The 18,400-nt window shown below is 57.0% G+C and overlaps 1 protein-coding gene across 7 annotated transcripts in view; it reads left to right on the top strand.

The window, feature by feature from the left end:
- The window catches only part of EBF3 (EBF transcription factor 3), a 117,517-nt gene that overhangs the window by 88,838 nt on the left and 10,279 nt on the right, over window positions 1-18,400 (top strand). For all 7 annotated transcript variants that reach the window (XM_061162932.1, XM_061162930.1, XM_061162929.1 and 4 more), the window contains exons 9-10: window positions 366-496; window positions 1,001-1,127. In XM_061162932.1, coding sequence (XP_061018915.1) covers window positions 366-496; window positions 1,001-1,127 — 258 coding nt within the window. The remainder of the gene's footprint in view (window positions 1-365; window positions 497-1,000; window positions 1,128-18,400) is intronic.

The raw sequence follows: 18,400 nt of genomic DNA, 5'->3' as shown, positions 1-18,400 counted from the left end.
AACAGCCTTTGATTGACTCTGCTCAGATCTGCCCGCAAAGCAGATAAATCGACGTGCCACATGCACGCGATGCTTAATCATTTGTAATCGTCATATTTGCCCTGACACATAATTTGCTATATCAAGCCGCTTTCTTTTTTTTTTTCCTCACTCACTAGTATTCCGTGGCTTGGCCTTTGCTTTATAAAACATTTAAGGGTTTGCTTTAAACGCATCAACACACTGCTCTGCGATTGCCCTTTGCGTGCCGCCCGGAGGAGCGGCCGCCCGCCCGTCTCCCGCGGTGCCCAGCGTGGCTGGAGGCGGGCAGCGTGGCGGCGGCGGGGTGGGCGCTGAGGTCCGGTTCTCTTGTCTTGTGTGAGCAGCCACTCCGTGCATCAAGGCCATCAGTCCCAGCGAAGGCTGGACCACGGGGGGCGCAACCGTGATCATCATCGGAGACAACTTCTTTGACGGGCTCCAAGTCGTATTCGGGACAATGTTGGTGTGGAGCGAGGTAAGCCTGCGAGATCGGTCCGCTTCCCGCCGTGGCTTTGTCCGTGGACTGTCTGACACTCGGTTGACAGCGCTGCCCGCTGCCCCATCCCCTGGAAGCCGACGGTGCGCCCGAGGCAGGGGCTTTTCCGGTGGGCGGGTGCAGAACTCAGCCCCCCCCCCCCCACTACCCCAGCCCTGGGGTTTCAAACCTGCCGTCGAAGGTCCCGGGTGCCCTGGAACAATTAGTGCTAGAATTACTAGGAGCAGGTTTAAGGAGACATATGGTGGCAATTTTCATATGAATGATGCCCTGTGGCCTTTCCTGCAAACTACACCCGGGATCATTTGCAGACATTTCCCTGAAAGCACAACTGTAGGTCCTGAGTCTGGGTGACTGCTCAGAGGGAGCATTCCAAGACGATGGTCCAATTTTGCTCATTTTTGGTAATTGTGTCCAACTGGCAAGTGTCCGCCTCTTAGGCCCAGCGCTGCTGAAGGCCTCTTCACTGTGTGGTTCTTGTAGCTGATCACGCCCCACGCCATCCGCGTCCAGACCCCGCCGAGGCACATTCCCGGAGTCGTCGAGGTCACCTTGTCCTACAAGTCCAAGCAGTTCTGTAAAGGTGCTCCGGGGCGGTTTGTCTACACCGGTGAGTCCAGCTTTCCAGCTTTCCCGATCCAGGAGGGCCTCGCCACGGCCCCCGGGGGCCCTGCACAGGTTCTGCAGGGAGGACGGGCGGGTGAGCCAGGGGGTGGCGTCGTCGGGGAAGTCTCTGTGTCCTTGACCAGTTGCTGTGACGCCGTGAACAGGTGCAGACCCCTGGGGCCGCAGGACCTGTCCCCTCGCCCCGTCTGTGGTCCTGCCCATCTCACCTGTAAAGGCAGGTGGTGGGCTGTCGGTAACCACGTTCCCAGCATCCAAGGAGTGGCTGCCCCATGAGGTCCCAGAGGTCAGGCCGTGTCCCCAAGGTCACCCACACCTGTGGATAACAAGCAGGTCTCTGCCCGGCCTGTAGCCTCACACCGCACACCACCCAGCTGCTGATGGAGGGTCTGAAATCTCTGTGGGGCTGCGCACGCGGACATCACCAGGAAGGGTCCCCTCTGACGTCCTGGTTGTCATCCAGAAGCCGTGTGCCGCAGTGCTTTGCACACAGGCGGCTTGGAGGACACGATGCGTCCAAGGCTGCTGTTGAGAATGAATGGGGCTCGTCCGCGTTGGGGCCTCTGGTCCTGCCGCCCACAGAGGCTGGGACGTCCGAGAGGGCTCCGTGTACTGAGCCTCTGGGGGATGAGGGCTTGTTCTCAGACAGGGTGGCCTCCACGTGCTCATCTGGTCAGGGTGGCCAGGAGGTCCCTGCGGGAGCCTGGGTTGGGCCTCGGGGTCTGACCGTGTGCCATTGCCCATGCAGGGCGCCCAGGAGGCAGGTCTGGGCTCCCCTGGGATGTGGGCCTCTCCTCTGTCAGGGGTGGGTTAAGGAGTGGAGGTGACTCAGCCCCCTGCCACCTTTAGGACGCATCAGATGTGAAGTGTAAGTTCTTCCGGCCGGCCCAGTGTCGCCCCAGGCCTGCGCCGGACTCGGGTCCTGGCCGAGAGCAGGGCTGCTGTGTCCAGAGACGCCCAGACCCTCGACGGCCTGGGCTGCGGTGGCGCCTGAGTCCTCGACGGGGCGAGGCAGCCTCCAGTCGGGCCCTGAGCAGCTCTGAGCGAGTCAGCAGGGCAGGGAGGGGCCATTTCCGCCCCTGCGGCCAGTGCGTGCCGCCTGGGGCCCAGGGACAGCGGAGCGGGCGCTGATGGATGCCCACCTCCAGGGCGGGAGCTCGGCCCCCTGGTGAGACTGGGCGATGAGGGACAGCGGCCCCCCACTGAGGCCCCCAGCATTAATAAAGACCTGGAAAGCGGGGCAGGCAGCCGGGGTGTCCTCGTACCCGCGGCCACGGCGGGGGCTCTTCTGGGTGGACAGACCGCTGAGGCTGCCAGTTGTTGGGGGGGGTAGGGTCCTCGATGGGCTGTCTCCCTGCAGTGCTCACCGCCTCTGCATGGCCACTGCCAGCCTGTGGGCACCCCCGCTGGGTTTCTGGCCGTGAGCTCAGGATGTGGGCAGTGGGTGCCCCGCTCCACCCCGCCTGGTGTTGCCCAGGGGGCCTGGGGGACCCTTGACCCCTGCTTCCGCTGCCCCCTGGGTGCGTGTGTGACCTGAGGTGTCCGGGTCCCTTGGAGGAAGAGATGTATATTTGCTGGTGGCCTCTGAGTGGCCACGGGCCATGTGGGTGCTGGGTCGGGCCAGGCACTGGGGGGTGGGGACATCTGTAGACAGTGGGACCACCCAGCCCCGCCCCAGACGGACAGGGACCCTCCCCCCAAGTTAGCCTGTCTGGCCTCCCGGCCGTGCCCCCCACGGGTCTCCAGATGCCCAGTTCTTGACCTGTGGGCTCTGGGTGCAGAAACCCTCAGGGTGTGGTCAGGGTGCTGACTCAGAAGAGACAGGACGGCAGGAAGGCCTGGTTCCTCTAAGCGCTCCAGGGGCTACGGGAGGCCGCGGTCCCTGTGGCAGGGGAGCTGTGAGCTGGGCGTCAGGGCTGCAGGGAGGGCGTGTGGGCACCGCGGCATGGGCAGCAGGTGTCCCGGGGCCAAGGCCCAGCCACTCGGGTGCCATGGGGGGTGGTGGGTGAAGCTGGGGTGGCTCTCCCTAGCCGGCTGCCCCCAGCAGGGCAGAAAATCTTGCTTGGCCAGAGGCCCCCTGCCCGCGGAGGAGTGAGTGTCCCCGAGTCCATTCCAGGGACACCCATGTCCCAGTGCCCATCTTCCATTTCTGCGGCCTATGCTGTGTCCACACCACGGTCAGGGGGCTTCTCAGACCCGACGTTTCGGGGTCCCAGCAGTCCAAGGCTCTGGGGTTTCCTCCACAAAGGGTTCTCCCGTGAATGGATGCTTCAATGAAGCCATTCATCGAGCCAGGCCCCCTCCTGCGGGGGGCTTGTCTACGCCTCCCCCATCATTAACGGGAATATACATTTCAAACGTGCGTCAGGGCTAGGGGGCCCTGCATTCTCCGGGAGCAGAGGGAAGGTGGGGTCGTAACCTGTCTGACCTGGAAGCTTCTGTCTGGTTTGTGCTGCCCTGGAGTTGACGGGGACAGAGGCGCAATCATGGGGAATTGCTCTCCTCCGCAGGCTGCGCCAGCCCTCCTGGAGGCCGGACACCCTGCGGGCAGCCCCATCCCCTGGGCGTCTGGCTCCCATCAGCGGCCTAGCCCACGGGGACGTGTCACCCCTGAGCCCTCCTGGGTGAGGCCGCTAGGCCTGGGGGCAAGGAGGCCCCCCACCCCCTGCCAGAGGCCAAGGTCTAAACGAGCTGTTTACAGCAGCTGAGAAACCCCGGATTCTTCTGAACCAGACCTGATGCGTCAGCCCAGAGTGGGTGTGCGGCGGGGGGCAGGCCGAGCCCACCCTGCCAGGCCCCTTTGCCGGCTGCTCTCAGCCCTGGTAAAGGCAGAATCACCTTGGGAGGCGGCGGTAGTGCAGTTGATTAGCACGGTGAATTAAAAGAACGAGTCACAATGACATGTCCGGCTCCTGCGCACCAGTCCTTTGTATTCCCAGCGCGCCTCACCCCTGTTGCAAGAAGGTCAAAAATTAGAGAGAGAGAACAATTTTCAAGCGGCTAGCACTTAGGAGCAGAATTAACAATCACTCTGTATGTAATTGCCAGTTAATAGTAAATTGCCTTCCAGACTGTAAAATGCAATATAAACGGGTGGGCACCTAAAATTAAATTAATGAGATATTTGCTGCATTTAAAAGTGAACAGTGCAAATTAATAACTGAGTGCAATGCTTGTTTTAATATTTGTCTAATAGTGGATCGTTTGCTCGTTTAATAATAATTAAAATAGTCCCGGAATATCCTACCTGAGAAACTCCGTGGCCAGAGAGAACAGTCTCACGTTTATAATTTCAGCCAGTAGAAAGACATCGAGTTGTTCAGAGCAATAAAAGAAATTATTTTTTAATTAGAATGTAAGCATTGCGGTGTTATTCGATTAAGACAAATTGGAATTTGTATGCTTCTAATTGAAATTATGTTCGAGGGAAAACTGCTTTTACAGACAGCATTTGCGAGCGTGAGGTGCTTTCGCACAATCACAAGCGTCCCTTTTCCCAGCGTGTCCGTTTGGCAGAGGGTTCCCTGTGACACGGAAGGGCGGGAGCGGGGTGGCGGCGGCCTGACCTGCGGGCGTGGTTCCACGGGGCACCAAGTGGCCGCCGCGGGCCCTTCCTGTAGCCCTCTCGCGACTGAGTGTGTGGCTGACCACCCCCCTCCTCAGTTTAGAGATTTCTTTTGCTCAATTAAAGGAATTATCACAAACGGCCAGGCGTCAGCATGCAGCCTGCCATGGGCACAGCCAGTTCAGTCACTGAGCAGGATGGCGGCAGAGGCCGTGCCAGGGCTGGAGTGGCAGGGACCGGGCTCGGCGGCCGAGCGTGGACGAGACGGGGACAGGAAGACGGCCGCTTTCTGCACAGAGATGTGCCGTGCAGACACGAGACCGTCACTCAGCCAGTGACTGCCCGCAGTTTTCGTCCTTCCTGACATGGTGTTTGTTTCCTTCTTTTTTTAAAAAAATCATTTCTTCTTCTTGTTCAGCCGCTCCATCGTGTCTGACTCTCGGCGACCCCTTGGACGGCAGCACGCCAGGCCCCCTGTCCTTGAATACCTCCCAGAGTTTGCTGAAACCCATGTCCCTAGAGTCAGTGGTGCCATCCAACCGTCTCATCCTCTGCCACCCCCTTCTCCTTTTGCCTTCAGCCTTTCCCAGCATCAGGACCTTTCCCAGGGACTCGGCTTAAAACTGGCGACTTGTCGGGCGGGGGCGGGCTGGGGGGGACCGCTCTGTCTCGGGAGCTGTCTGGCAGCAGGGCTGGCTGTTGACCCTCCCCGGGGCCACTGCGTCCTTTGGCAGCCTTCCGCTACCTAACCCACACTTGGCCCCGCCTCTCGAAGGGCGTGGGCGTTTCTGAAGTGTTTTAAAGTTCTTGTGTGTGCGTTCAGACGTGACTCTGTCAACAGCCGATGACACGCAGCTGAGTCGATACCCTTTGGCCACCGCCGTGCCGACCCGCTGTCTCCCAGCCCAGCGCCTCTCAAACAGATTACTTGTGTCCACAGAACGGGCGATTCCTAATTGCCTCCCACCAATCATACTATTTTTACTTTGCTAAACTGCTTGCTCACGCCTTCCTTCCCCTTCAGTGTAAAGCTACCTGATTATTTTGGTGATCGGTTTTTGACCATGGAGGTAGACGCGGGGGAGGTGTTTCCATTTCGGGTTTGGGGTTCGGGGGACGCTTTCAGCCCATGTCTGATTCCTGGGCTACCCATCCTGTCTATGATTCAAGGCCCAGCGGCGCTCAGCGGCTCCCCGGGCGTTCTTGGCTGTAGCGGGGACCCTGTAGACCCAGGGCTGTTGCTGGTCCCCGCTCGCCAGTCGGATGGTGTCAGTGGCAACCTCTGCCGCCCTGGAGGACAGACAGACTTGCTTTTAACATGAGGGCGGTCAAGTGGAAAAGCAGCTTGGGGAGACCCCTTCAGGGCCCAAGAGCTGAGATGGCCCCCAGACGGCGCCCGACCCCAGCAGGGTGTCTCACCCGCCCCACCCACCTTTGCTCGTCCTTGACTGCGAGCCGGGGCAGGGGATGAACTTGTCCCTGTTGGCGGGGATGGTGGAGACCCCCGGTTGTCTCTGGGGCCACTGGCGGGGCTCCTTGGGGCCACAGAGGAAGGGGCAGGCCCCCCGGGGTCGTTTGCACGGTGCGCCCCCGCTCTGGAGCAGAAGGCGACCAGTGAGTCTGCCAGCACGCGGCGCGGTGTGGGGGGCGCTCGCCCAGCCCCGCGTCCCTCTCCGGAGCCGGGCGGCGAGGCCTCCCGGGTCCCTGCCGTCCCCCTGCGCGCCGTCCCGGAGGAGGCCGGAGAGTGAGACACGCCGCGTGTGCGGTTGCACAAGTAGCCGATTTGTCCTAATCAGTGACACCCATTTACTAGAATTGCTTAGAATGAACTATACCTCATCCAGAAATCGCACATTTAGAGGCGCTCCATTCATCATCTGAAAATTGAGGGCCAGTAAACTTTTCTGCTCCTCCAGTGGGATCATAGGCATGCATCAAAATGTTAGAAATGATTGGTGAGAGGAAGCTGTCACCCATTTATCAAGGAAAAGAACATTATTTGCTAATTTCCCAACCAGGCTGGTGACAGGGTGCTTCGTCTTTGGACCCACGGTGACCAGCATGGCCTTTTTGTTATTAGTACAAGTCAAGCGCTTTTGGGCAGTTGCTAACAAGACACATTTGTCTGTCATCAGAGGGGCTTTGCTTGTTTTCCAAGTGCTGTGACCACAGCCTGCTCTTCCCGGAGCCCGATGGCTGTGCGTGGCGGGGCCGCGCTCACCCGGGAGGGGAGCCGGCTGATAAATCAGGAAGTTTCCATGTCAAGGTGAAGGTATTGACTCTCAACACCGAACCTGACGACACGGAGCCGAAAGGAGACAGCCATTCGTCTTCCCGGAGGACAAAGGGGTCACGGGTTCCCCTTGGCCGCCAGCCCCCCGCCCCACGGGGACAGGGCGAGTTTGGGACTTGACTTGGCGTCTCTGGTCTGTCAGGGCGCCCACCTGCTTCTGGGGCTGCTCTCAAAGCCCAGGGGAGTGACGGGAGTGCCGGGACAGCGGGGTAAGGCAGCGGGGAGGGGTGCGCAGATCAAAGCCGTGCACACCCAGGGGAGAAGCTCCCACCACGTCCAGGGGAGACCAGGAAGCGGCTGGACCATCAGCCTTCTCAGTGGAGAGCCCACCAAGGAAGCTGCAGGCCTTCTGCTGACCGGGAGCAGAAGAAGCAGGCCGGCCTGTGGTCCCGGGAGAGAAGGAACAAGAACAGTCCCGTCCGAACTCATAGGGGCCGCGGGCCTCCTCACTCCACGTCCCTGTGAGTGGGCACATCCTGGAGTCCAGGGCTGCCCAGGTTTTCATTTGAAACCTTTGTTTGGGGAAGGTCTTGGGACTTCCCTGGTGGCTCAGCTGGTAAAGAATCTGCCTGCATTGCGGGAGACTGGGATTTGATCCCTGGGTTGAGAAGACCCCCCGGAGAAGGGAAAGGCTACCCACTCCAGTATTCTGGCCTGGAGAATTCCATGGACTATACAGTCCATGGGGTGGCAAACAGCTGGACACGATTGAGCGACTTTCACTTTAGGCTCTAGGCTGAGGCTTGGATCTCAAAAGCTCAACCTGACAAAAAGGACGCTTTTTAAAAAACTCATTTGAGTCGGTTGGGCCTTCTTTATTCAGTTGTATTTCATAAAAAGTGCAAGCTGAATCATTCTTTCTTAGGATGGCTTTTAAATAAAGCAGCAACACCTGGAACGTCTTCATCAGGGATGTGAGCTGTGTGCTCCACCCCCAGAAACACACACACAGACGTTTTTAAATGCTCTTAAGGAGCCTGTAGTCACTGGCTTGCACGAGGGCCCTGGGTGCATGTGGCGGGCGCGTGCGCTCCAGAAGACTCCTCACCGAGGGTGTTGAGTGTGAGACACACAGTCTTCCGTGGAGACTGTGGGCTGCTGCCCATCTCGGGACTGGTGGACGCGGATTGTCTCTGGGGGATGCTCCTTAAAGGTGCAGCCTGGCGGCAGGTCCATCATTGCCCTCCCGATGCCGCCCTTCCCAACTCTCCCGAGGGCCCTTGCCTGCACCTCCACGTGTGGAGACCCCAGCTCCCGACATGATGATCCCTGTTGGTGGGCCAGCCTTCCATGGGCCTGACGCCCTCCCACCCCGAGCACCTGCTGACCACCGAGGACCACAGCCAGGGCCTTTGAGCACCTGGAGGTGGGGGAGTTCAGCCGGACTTCGTCCCATTTTTTCAGCCCTTTTCATCCTCCCGGGGGACGCCTCTTGCCTGGGACTTCCCCGGACCTTTCCGTGTCTCAGCCCTGGGGGTGGCGGGGCTGTCCCGCCCAGGCTCAGAATCCATGTGCCTGGCCCCGGGGCCCAGCCGGCTGCTCTAGGCCCAACCATCACCTCCGCCCACTTCTGAGAACCAGCCCGGCACCCTTCCTTCACGTCCCCAGCACAGGACACCCGTGAGCCCGTGGGGATGACCACGCATGCGGGCCGCTCGTGACCCTCGCGGCATCCAGCCACACGGTCCCCAGGCTGGAGGCGGTTTGCCACGTGTGCTCGTCGCTGGCGACACGGAGGCGGTTTTGAAAGCTGACCCGTTAGCACGAGCTACAGGGTATGAGGTGCTGGGGCTGCAGGCCCCCCGGAGACAGGCCCGGGGTCCTGGACGCCGCCCACCGCTGGCCCCCCTGTGCTCAGGAAACGCCGTGGGCAGCAGTGGTCTTTCAGGGGAGCCGGGCGCCGGGGGCGGTGCGGAGGCCATGTGTCCACACAGCTGGGCCTTGACCTGTGGCTTCCCGTGGCCGGCATCCCCCCGAGGCCCACCTGGGCCGGGTTCTCCGCAGGTGACCAGGGAGGGCCAGAGACCACCTGCGCCTCGTAGGTGCTGGGGGTGTGGCGTGCCTTCCCAGGTTCCCCAGGAGACCCAGCCGGCTTCACGCGGGCAGCCTGGGGCCTGGCTCCGGGCCGCCCTCGGCCACGTCCGGGGCCCCTTCCGGCTGCTCAGGAATGAGGATGAGAAGCAACAGCCAGGAAGTCCTGGAAGGGGCTCGGGGCTGTGGGAGGAGCCCCTGCAGATACGGCTGCCTGGGGCGGGCGGGCTGCACCTCAGCAGCGGGTTCGGGGGTCTCCAGATGAGTCAGGGGGTCTCCAGGTGGGTCGGGGGGGGTCTCTAGATGGATCGGGGGGTCTCCAGACGAGTTAGGGGGTCTCCAGGTCGGTCAGAGGGTCTCTAGACGGATCAGGGGGTCTCCAGGCAGGTCGGGGGTCTCCAGGTGGGTTGGGGGTCTCTAGATAGATCGGGGGGTCTCCAGATGAGTCAGGGAGTCTCCAGGTGGGTTGGGGGGGGGTCTCTAGACAGATCGGGGGGTCTCCAGGCAGGTCGGGGGTCTCCAGGCAGGTTGGGGGTCTCCAGGTGGGTCGGGGGTCTCTAGACAGATCGGGGGGTCTCCAGACGAGTCAGGGGGTCTCCAGGTGGGTCAGGGGGTCTCTAGACGGATCGGGGGGTCTCCAGACAAGTCAGGGGGTCTCCAGGTGGGTCGGGGGGGTCTCTAGACGGATCAGGGGGTCTCCAGGCAGGTCAGGGGTCTCCAGGCAGATCAGGGTCTCCAGGCACAGGGCAGGGCTTGAGCCTGGGGTGGGGGAGCTGGGGGGCGCGAGTCTGGGCGGGGTGGCAGGGCCTGGGGGTGGGCAAGGTCCCAGGGGCCTTCTGAGCCCCACATGTTTGGGGGTTTGGGGGGCCCCTTGGGAGGAAACAGGACTGTTTTACTTGAGAGACATAACCCGGGATGCTGTTCTCAGGGACCCCTGGCCGTGTCAGTATTTACACTGACCTTGGCGCTGTCTTTAAAGGCTCTGACTTAGCGCCTTGCTTTTCTTCTTTGTTCACCTTGAGAAGCCGGGAGTTAAAAATGCCTCCGTGGGGACTGGGGGTGGCAGCGGATCCTTCCTGAGTGGGGGGGGGGGGGGTCTCTTCCCAGGCCCCTCCCCCAGCTGGGGGCCTGCTCACCCCAGTTCCGGCCTCTGTTCTTTTACAGAAGTGCCAGACTCCCCTCTGACAGCAGTCAGACCACGAGAGGCCTTCCCCGGCTACGAGCCTGGCGGGCGTGCCTGTGCCTCCAAATGTAGCTCACACAGCCTGAAATCCACTCATTCACGTGTACAGTTAAGTGGTTCTTAGGAGGGTCGCAAGGCTGTGCGACCACTAATGGAGAACATTCTATGACAGAAGCGCCAAGCGTCCGTCAGCAGCCCCTCTCCCGCTCCCGGCCCTGCCGAGCCTCGGCCAACCGCGAGCTCTTCCTCTCTGCGCGCCCGGCCGTCTGGACAGGGCGCATGGTCCTGTGTGAGGGCCCCCGCGCTGTGCTGCCTTCCTCTGTGTGGCCGAGTGCTCTCCCCTTGTGCTGGGACCACGGAGCATCCGTTCATCTTGCTTCAGTCCCTCCTTGGCACCTGCTGGGGACAGGTTCCAGGACCAAACCCATGGATGCCTGAGCCCCTTGCAGCGCAGTCCTTCGTATCCCAGGTCATAGCTGCACTTGGTCGAATCTGAGGGTTTAGGACGGTGGATACGGAGGGCCAACTGTAAGGCAAGTGATGCTGCTGAGAGAGACTCGTGAGCGAGTTCTTGTGTGGACACACAGGAAACGTTGTGTTCACAGCTTCTCCAAGTCAGAAACGGAAATAAACCTTCTCCATTGGGCTCGTGTTTTCAGGAGGTCCCTGGGGTCACCGTGGTCCTTCATCGTTACGCTAGAGCACCCACTGTGCGCCTGCGCTGAGTAGGACAGGTGCTGTGACTCAGGGTGATGGCTTTCCGGGAGGAGCACCTGGGGGGCTGGGCCGCCTCCAGCCGTGGTGGGGGTGGGGGTCATTCCAGAGGCGTCCCTCAGCTTCCCTCCACACCGAGGTTTCACGCTGACCCCACATGTGCCAGGTGCATTTCCCGGAAGGTCCTCCACAGAGCATGTTGTTGGAAGAAGAACACAGGCCACAAGTTCTCCTCCCTAACGGCGGGGGGCCCCGGACTGTCCGTGCCCTTTGTTCTCGAGGACGCTTTCCGCTCGCCACCTTCTCCTTCCCTTTTGTTCAGACTCTTCTACCCGTGGACAGAGGCTACTTCTGCTGGAACCGAGATGGGGGACGCGAGGGGTGGGGGTGGCCGGGCCCCCCCACCCCTCCTGCCTCCTTGGGGAGTGTGTCTTGGAGGTCCCTGTTCCTGGGCTCTGTGGGCGTGGTTTGGACGCCGCCACGAAGCCATCGTCCATTCCTCGAGGTTTGTAAACAGAACTGTTTGGATGCCACCCAGTGGTGTCAGCAAGGGTATTATTTTGGGAACAAGGGAGATGCGCTGTCCCCTTTTCTGGTCTGATGTTCCGTCACAAAGCCCCTGGGCGCTGCCAGTGCTGGGGAGCCTTGCGGGGAGGCCCTGTGTCCCGGGCCGGGCGTGGGAGCACCCCTCCGGAGCGGCGAGGTGGGCCCGAGTTCCCATTCGAAGTCAAGTGCGGCGCCTCTTGCGTCCTCAGAAGTCCTGGCGACACAAGGTACCCTGGCTGGAGGGGCTCCGGGAGGGAGTCCTGGGAAGCAGAGGCCAACCCGGGGTGGGCGCGAGCCACCCGGCGGGCTGTCAGGGCCACGGCGGGCGTGACGCCGGAAAACCAGGCTGCTTCAATGTGGGGACCTGGGCACGGCCGCCCGGCGCTCAGGGAGTCAAGAGTGGGCCGGTGCCGCTGTGCCCGGGCTGGCTGGGGGCAGTGTCTCCTGGCGCGCGATGCCCGCCCGCCGCGGCCTTTGTGTTCCCCATGCACGCCGCGGCGCCCAGCTCACCCTGCCGAGTTCTGTGATTGAAATTCATTGCCAAATTTATTGAGAAATTAATGAGAAAAGCTGCAAAGTATTGACTTTGAGAGGAAAACACAACTCATCTTGAATGAGGAGGAAAATGCAGCAATAATTTAGCCGCTATTGATTTGGCCCTGTCCATGTATCGATCTTCATTTTACAATATTAATTTGCACCTGCAATCGGCTGCTAAGGGAACCGATTTCATTTCGTGGCCGCGTTAATGTGCGGAGCGTGAGGGGCTCTTCAGAAGTGTGGGTGCTGTGCGTCGCGTGGGGGGAGGCAACCTCTGCCTTTTCTATCTTTGCTTGTTGCTGAAATAGGCCAAAAATTAATTTTTTTTGTCGGACAAAATATGAAAGCAGAAACCCACCTCCGACGTGGCCCTCCTCTCCGCTGTGCGGCCCGCACGAGGAGCCGTCAGCCGCCTGAAACTCCAGCCACCTCTCATCATCAGGCCCGGATCAGTTCAAAGTTCATGAAATTTCTATGAGCATTGATCTCGCCCCATTGATTTTTTTTTTGCAGCAGATCTTTGAAATTTTAATTTCCCGAGCATCTGAATTTCTTATAGATGAAATGCACTTGGAGGAGACAGTTGATGATAAAGTGGAGAACTTAGCATCATTTTAAAGCCTAAAAAAAAGGGAGAAAAAAACAGGCGGTTGCAGCCTCTGTCATGTTTTTGAGGTGGAGTGGAGGAGGTGCTCCGGCGGGGGCGAGGTGCGGGGGAGCTAAATACCAATTTTGTCTGCCGTGGCCGCACATTTTTAATGCAACTTTTTATACAGTCATTTTTGAAAGGAAAGCTATCTGGAGAAACAGCAGGACAGAGCAACATTCTTCAGTGCACAATCATTTGCTCACAGCAGTCTTTATCACCTGGTCAAGTTCACCTAGTTACTTATCAGTGGGACATTTAATAACCTCAAGGTGATATAATTGCTATTGGCATTTTTCCCCCTTGGATTCAGCTGGTTAATGTGTAAACTACTTGTCAGCAAATAGCACTTTGTCACTGAAATCACTAACACCCTCTAGAGGGATGTCTTTGTATTGAGCAATTTAATTTTACTTTATTTAATTTTTACACATTACAACCTGTGTTCATTCAGGCACTGAAGGGCTGCAGTCTGTCGGGGCAGGGTCTGGGTATCCCTGTTAGTAAAATACACTATATCTTATTTAACAATCCCCATCGCCTTAATTGAAGTGCGTTCTTGTCCCTCGGAAAAGGAACTGCAGATGTTCTTATTATGTAGTTATGTTGCTAATGTGAAAAACTGCCTCATTATGAGGATCTGTTTGTAGCTAGAAAATTACTGCATTATGACAAATGCATGATTGGGAAGTTACAGGAAGATGATCATTATTGAAATGAAACTGGAACTCATTTAATAGCTGCAACCAGCAGCTGGAATGAAGCAAATGAATGTCTTCCTGTTTTTATTGTTGTAGGCAGGTTTTTCAGGCAGAAGGGAAATTTGTGCTAAACCTGAAACTTCTTGTATCTTTCTTTGCTCCCCGGGCTTGGGCTTAAATGGAGGCAACGCTAAAAGCGGCGAGTCTCCTACCTGGGTGTCCCCCTTGTGCGCTAATGATGCCATTTTAGAAACACAACGGTATCTGTAGGAACAATTAGTCTCACGTACTTAGCGTCGGTGGCCCTGCTCGCTGGCTGGCTGGGCTGGTCTCTGGGTGCCCCTGGCAGGGGTGGTCAGGAGGTTGCCATCACAGTGAAGCCTTCCCGCCCCAGACCAGTCCCTGTTTGCAGCCGGGATGCCTCCAGGCCTGGGGGTGGTTGGGGGGATCCCAACACCCCTGGCAGGTGGCCGTCGAAGCAGCAGCAGCAGCAGCGTGAATAAGGGGTCAGGTCTGCTCGGGGCTGCTCTTCCTGATGTCTCTGGGGGCAGGTTTCCCCCGGCAGAGCCCCGGGCACCTAGTAGCTGCTTAATAAATGGTGAGTGGACGAAATGGATTTAGAGGCAGTTGGTTTGGCTGTTTTCCTTCTAAGAGAGGTGCTTGTGTAGAAAAATGGGCTTCCCAAGTGGCTCAGAGACTAGAGTCTGCTGCAGTGCAGGAGATCCAGGTTCAATCCCTGGGTCGGGCACTTCCTCCGGAGAAGGGAATGGCAACCCACTCCAGTATCCTTGCCTGGGAAATCCCATGGACAGAGGAGCCTGGGGGGCTACAGTCCACGGGGCCACAGAGAGTCAGACGTGACTGAGCGAACACACACGTTCTCACTTTCAGGAAACACCCACTGGCCTGGAACATAACCTGGTCCACCCTGAAATTCTGTTTCTCTGTTACCAACCCAGAGGCCCCAAGGATGCCCCCTTGCTTCACTGGATTATGTTTCTACATTAGCGGACTTGCTATTCAAGTCTAATAAAATAATCACATACGTTTCGGTGTATGAGAGATTAACACAGACCACAGGGCAGGGCTGGCTGACAAAGAAGGTTAAGCCGTCAAAACGGAAACTGAAACTCTGCATGTCACAAGAAAGAAAATTCTACCGCCTCTCGCCCGTCGGTACGGCGCGTTCCTAATTGCAGCGGCCGGTTGGAGCTGCTCTGGCCGCAGCTGCAGCTCGGAGCCTGATGCCATTTTCTGCTGCCACATTAGCTCCGGCAATCCCAACTTGAACTGACATCACAGACCGTTAAAATTTTATCAATTGCGGTATGATTAATCCCCCAGTACACGGGCATGACTTAAATATTTAGAATGCTTCTTCTGTTATGACTTTAATGCATGTAAAGTAACGAGATTAACTCCAGTACACTCAAATATATTTAAATGTGGATCCTCGCGAGCTGTAGGCGATTCCTGCGTGCGGGAATCATTGAGTCTATGCGGCCGTGTCAGCCTCTATTTGTGTGACCCGCGCTGGATGCTGGCCTGCATGTAAGAGCCGGGTATCTGGCCTTTCACAGGCTGCCTGCCTGCCTGCCCCATTTGGCATGGAATGTGATTCCCGGCTATTCTAGCTTCTGGTTCATTCAGGTTTTATTGCTGTGTAATTTTCTTATTCTAAAATAAAAGCTCTCCAACAAAAATTACTATGCATTAGGCCGCGGTAGCCTACTCAAATGGATATTAATACAGTTTATCTCTAAAAGGACGAATAATGTATTTGAAACAGATAAAAGGCCCTCCACTAAATGAGGAATGTTAATATCTTATGGCACGGTTAATAAAGAGATATTTCACAAGGGAGATTTGTTTTATGACTTTTGATACAACAGCCTTATAATCTGACATATCTTAAATGATATAATTTTGTGCCTGCATTCATCTTTTTTACATGTAGCAGCCCATCTTTGCAAGATTTGAATTCAGAACAAATAATGGGCACTAATTACTTTTTTCTTGTGGGGGTGGGGCAGTCAGGGGGCGTGGCTTGTTGTAAACCTCGTCCTCTCCGACGCAGATGGGCGTGGAAATCCCCACGGAAAGGTGGATGCTGGTAGTACATTTTGAGAAATGTCTTGGTTTTTTTTCCCCTTCAGCAGAAAATAACATTTGTTTTTGTTGTGTTTAAGGCAGAGTTTAAATTAATTTAACCCAGTGACACATGTTCAGAGACTAAGCACGCAGCTAAATAATTCCTGGGAATAAACTGCTCAGGAACCAAGTCCATTAATTTACGGCTCTCCTGATGCTGACAGATGTGAGGGCCGGAGGAGGACCTACAAATATTAACATAGAACAAATTTGCTTTATTCTTCTTCATATTTCTTCTTCGTCCTGACTCGAGCTCACCCAAGGCTCCTTCTCTAATTATCCACGAGGTCAGTAAGCAAAATTGGGCAGGAGCTGGGAGATCAATACAAATTACCCCTGAGCAAACCAGTGCTGACAGCTTGAATCGCAGCATATGTTTACCCAAAATCAGGCAATTTATCTTAATATCAGCAAAGTAATGCAGTGCAGGTGAAAGGTCAGGCAATCTCTCCCCCTCATAATTACCCAGTTCTAAAACAGGAAAGTGGTATTGATTGGCCTGGCTCGCTGCTCTGTGACTGGACGTGCAGAGCCATGGCCTGGCTGGGCCGGGCCCTCCTTGTAAACGCCACGCACGGACCGTGTATCAGATGCGCGGAGGGGCTTCTGTTTTCTCCTCCAGTTGTAGACTGTGCCGGGGAAGCCTGGGCGACTCCCCTCCTTGCCCTGGTGCAGCGCGGGGGGTTCTGGGGGGGTTCCACCCTCGGAAGTCTGCCGGTCGGTTCCGCCGATGGCAGCTGCTCCCAGAGGCGCAGGGGTGCACCACCCCACCCTCAGTGATCAAAGCGCCCCCGCCCCGAACCGAGCACACACGTCGCAGGGGCTCCTCTCCTAAGTCTTCCATATAAGTCCTTCGGGCTTCCCTAGCGAAGCCCCCGACGTGATTTCCAGCTGCAACCGCAGCTCCCTGCCCGCCCCCCCACCCCATGCTAGGTCCGGCCTGGCGAGACCCGCGGTTGTACCGAGACATGTCCTCTCCCGACATCCAGCCTTGCTCTCGGTGGGGCGCTTCAGACGTGGATGCTCCTCGGGCTGCAGTGGGAGGCGAGCGGGACCCTCTCGTTTCTACCACTTGGAAATCTTTTCTGGTCCTAGAAGGAGAATGTCAATCCGGCTGAAACATCAGGGATGTCTCTTCCGGAATGAGCGGGCACGGTTATTACAAGTCATAAAGCTTCTGAAAGCTTGCATTAGAGCGGCTATCACCTGTCAGGACATTTGCATGAAATCAATAGCGGCCGCCCATCTCTCTGTTCGGATCACCTTTCACCGGCCGATTCATTAAGTCCAGCAGGCATGGCGATGAGCTAGGGGGAGGAGGGCCCTGGCCTCTGAGAGGACACTGGGCCCTTTCCTGTGCCCTGGTCGGGAGACTGGGACGTCGTGGAACCCTTCCGGGCCTGCTGGCTGGGTGAGGCCCGTCTGCCCGGCATGCACTTTTCCTGACACCCTCATCCCGGCCCAGGCAGAGACATGACAAATTGTCCCCCAAGTCTCTCCTGACAGCTTCTGATGATTAATGGTTTGATTATGAAGTGGTTTTACACATATAGAATTTACATCACAGAGAGTTAGGAATTTTTGCCGTGTCACACACGCCGAGGCATTTCGAAGAGCTTTACTATTTGCAAAGAAAAAGGAGGGCAGAATCGCAGCAAAAGCCATGTCATGTAAAATCAATATGTCGGATCAATGCTTTATTAACAAGAAAATGTCTTACTTCACATTCTTGTGCGGACCTTTGTCTCCGTGGCGTGTATGATGGAATGTCAGACCACACTTCGGTCCTCAACTTCCGGGCAGCAGCCCGCGCGGGCCGCGCAGACGAGGCCCGCCAAGGGTGTTGACACCAGCGCCCGAGCACTCGAGGATAACGGTGGCCAATTATTCCGGAAAGCGCCTTCAAAGGCGGCCTCTAACCCTGATCCTCGGAGCCGCCGCCTTTGTGTTCCTGGTGCTCCGCGGACCCGCTGAGTTGGGTGGTGTTAATCATCAAATTACCCGCTGACTAATGAGTGATGGCCCGAATTGCGAGCTGAGTAATGAATAGATGGCGGCGGGTCTTATTAGTCTCAGAAAAGCCCCCTGATTTATGTAGCGCCGTGCACCGCGGCATTGCTCCCCGGAAAACGATATCTACATCAAGAAGTAATGTACTCTAATAAGTATTTTCATCTTAACTCGCGTCCCGGCCCCCGGGCTCAGTTTTTGTTGGAGTCGGGCAGAGCCATAATAAAGCCCAATGGCTCCTTATAAAGCTTGTTAAACACAGAGGCTGCGGTCCGACCGAGCCCGGCCGTGATTCATGCACTGTACACAGCGCGCGGGCCGCTGATTTATGGCCGCGCACAGTTCATAGTCAAAATTACAATTTGAGGGATAAAAAGATTAATTACTATTTGTGGCCGGCAATTTCGTGGGGCTGGGTGGAATGATGGTGCCCACATCCGTCTGTAGTCAGCCATTCACAGATTATTACAGCTTTGCAAGAATAAGTGCTCCTCCTGCCTGGTTTGTGCTCAGGCAATATGCTAGACAAAAAAGGACCACAGGGATAAATCTGAAGCTAGCAATAGCTGGACATATGTCATAATTGCCAGGTTCCCATAAATCCCCGGCCGGCGTGGAAGGCCTTGCGTGAGGTAGACAGTGATCGCGACCGCGGTGATGGCTGTATATGGCCCCGAGACTGGCAACTTCCTGACTGCGCACCCATTTCTACAATATATTGAGTAACCCTTTGACTTTCTTCCAGTCTAATTATAGATTAGAAATAATCCTTGCTTTTATGTGCAAAAGAAAAGGGGAAAGCTTGTTCCTCAGGACAGAACCGGGGTTCGGGGGGCTTGCCTTCCAGAGTGTCAGAAAAGGAGAATCTCACATTTATTT

Source organism: Dama dama, chromosome 15 (assembly GCF_033118175.1).
Source record: "Dama dama isolate Ldn47 chromosome 15, ASM3311817v1, whole genome shotgun sequence".
NCBI lineage: Eukaryota > Metazoa > Chordata > Mammalia > Artiodactyla > Cervidae > Dama > Dama dama.
Note: the sequence above shows the minus strand (reverse complement) of the source record. Positions and strands in the feature narration are given on the sequence as shown.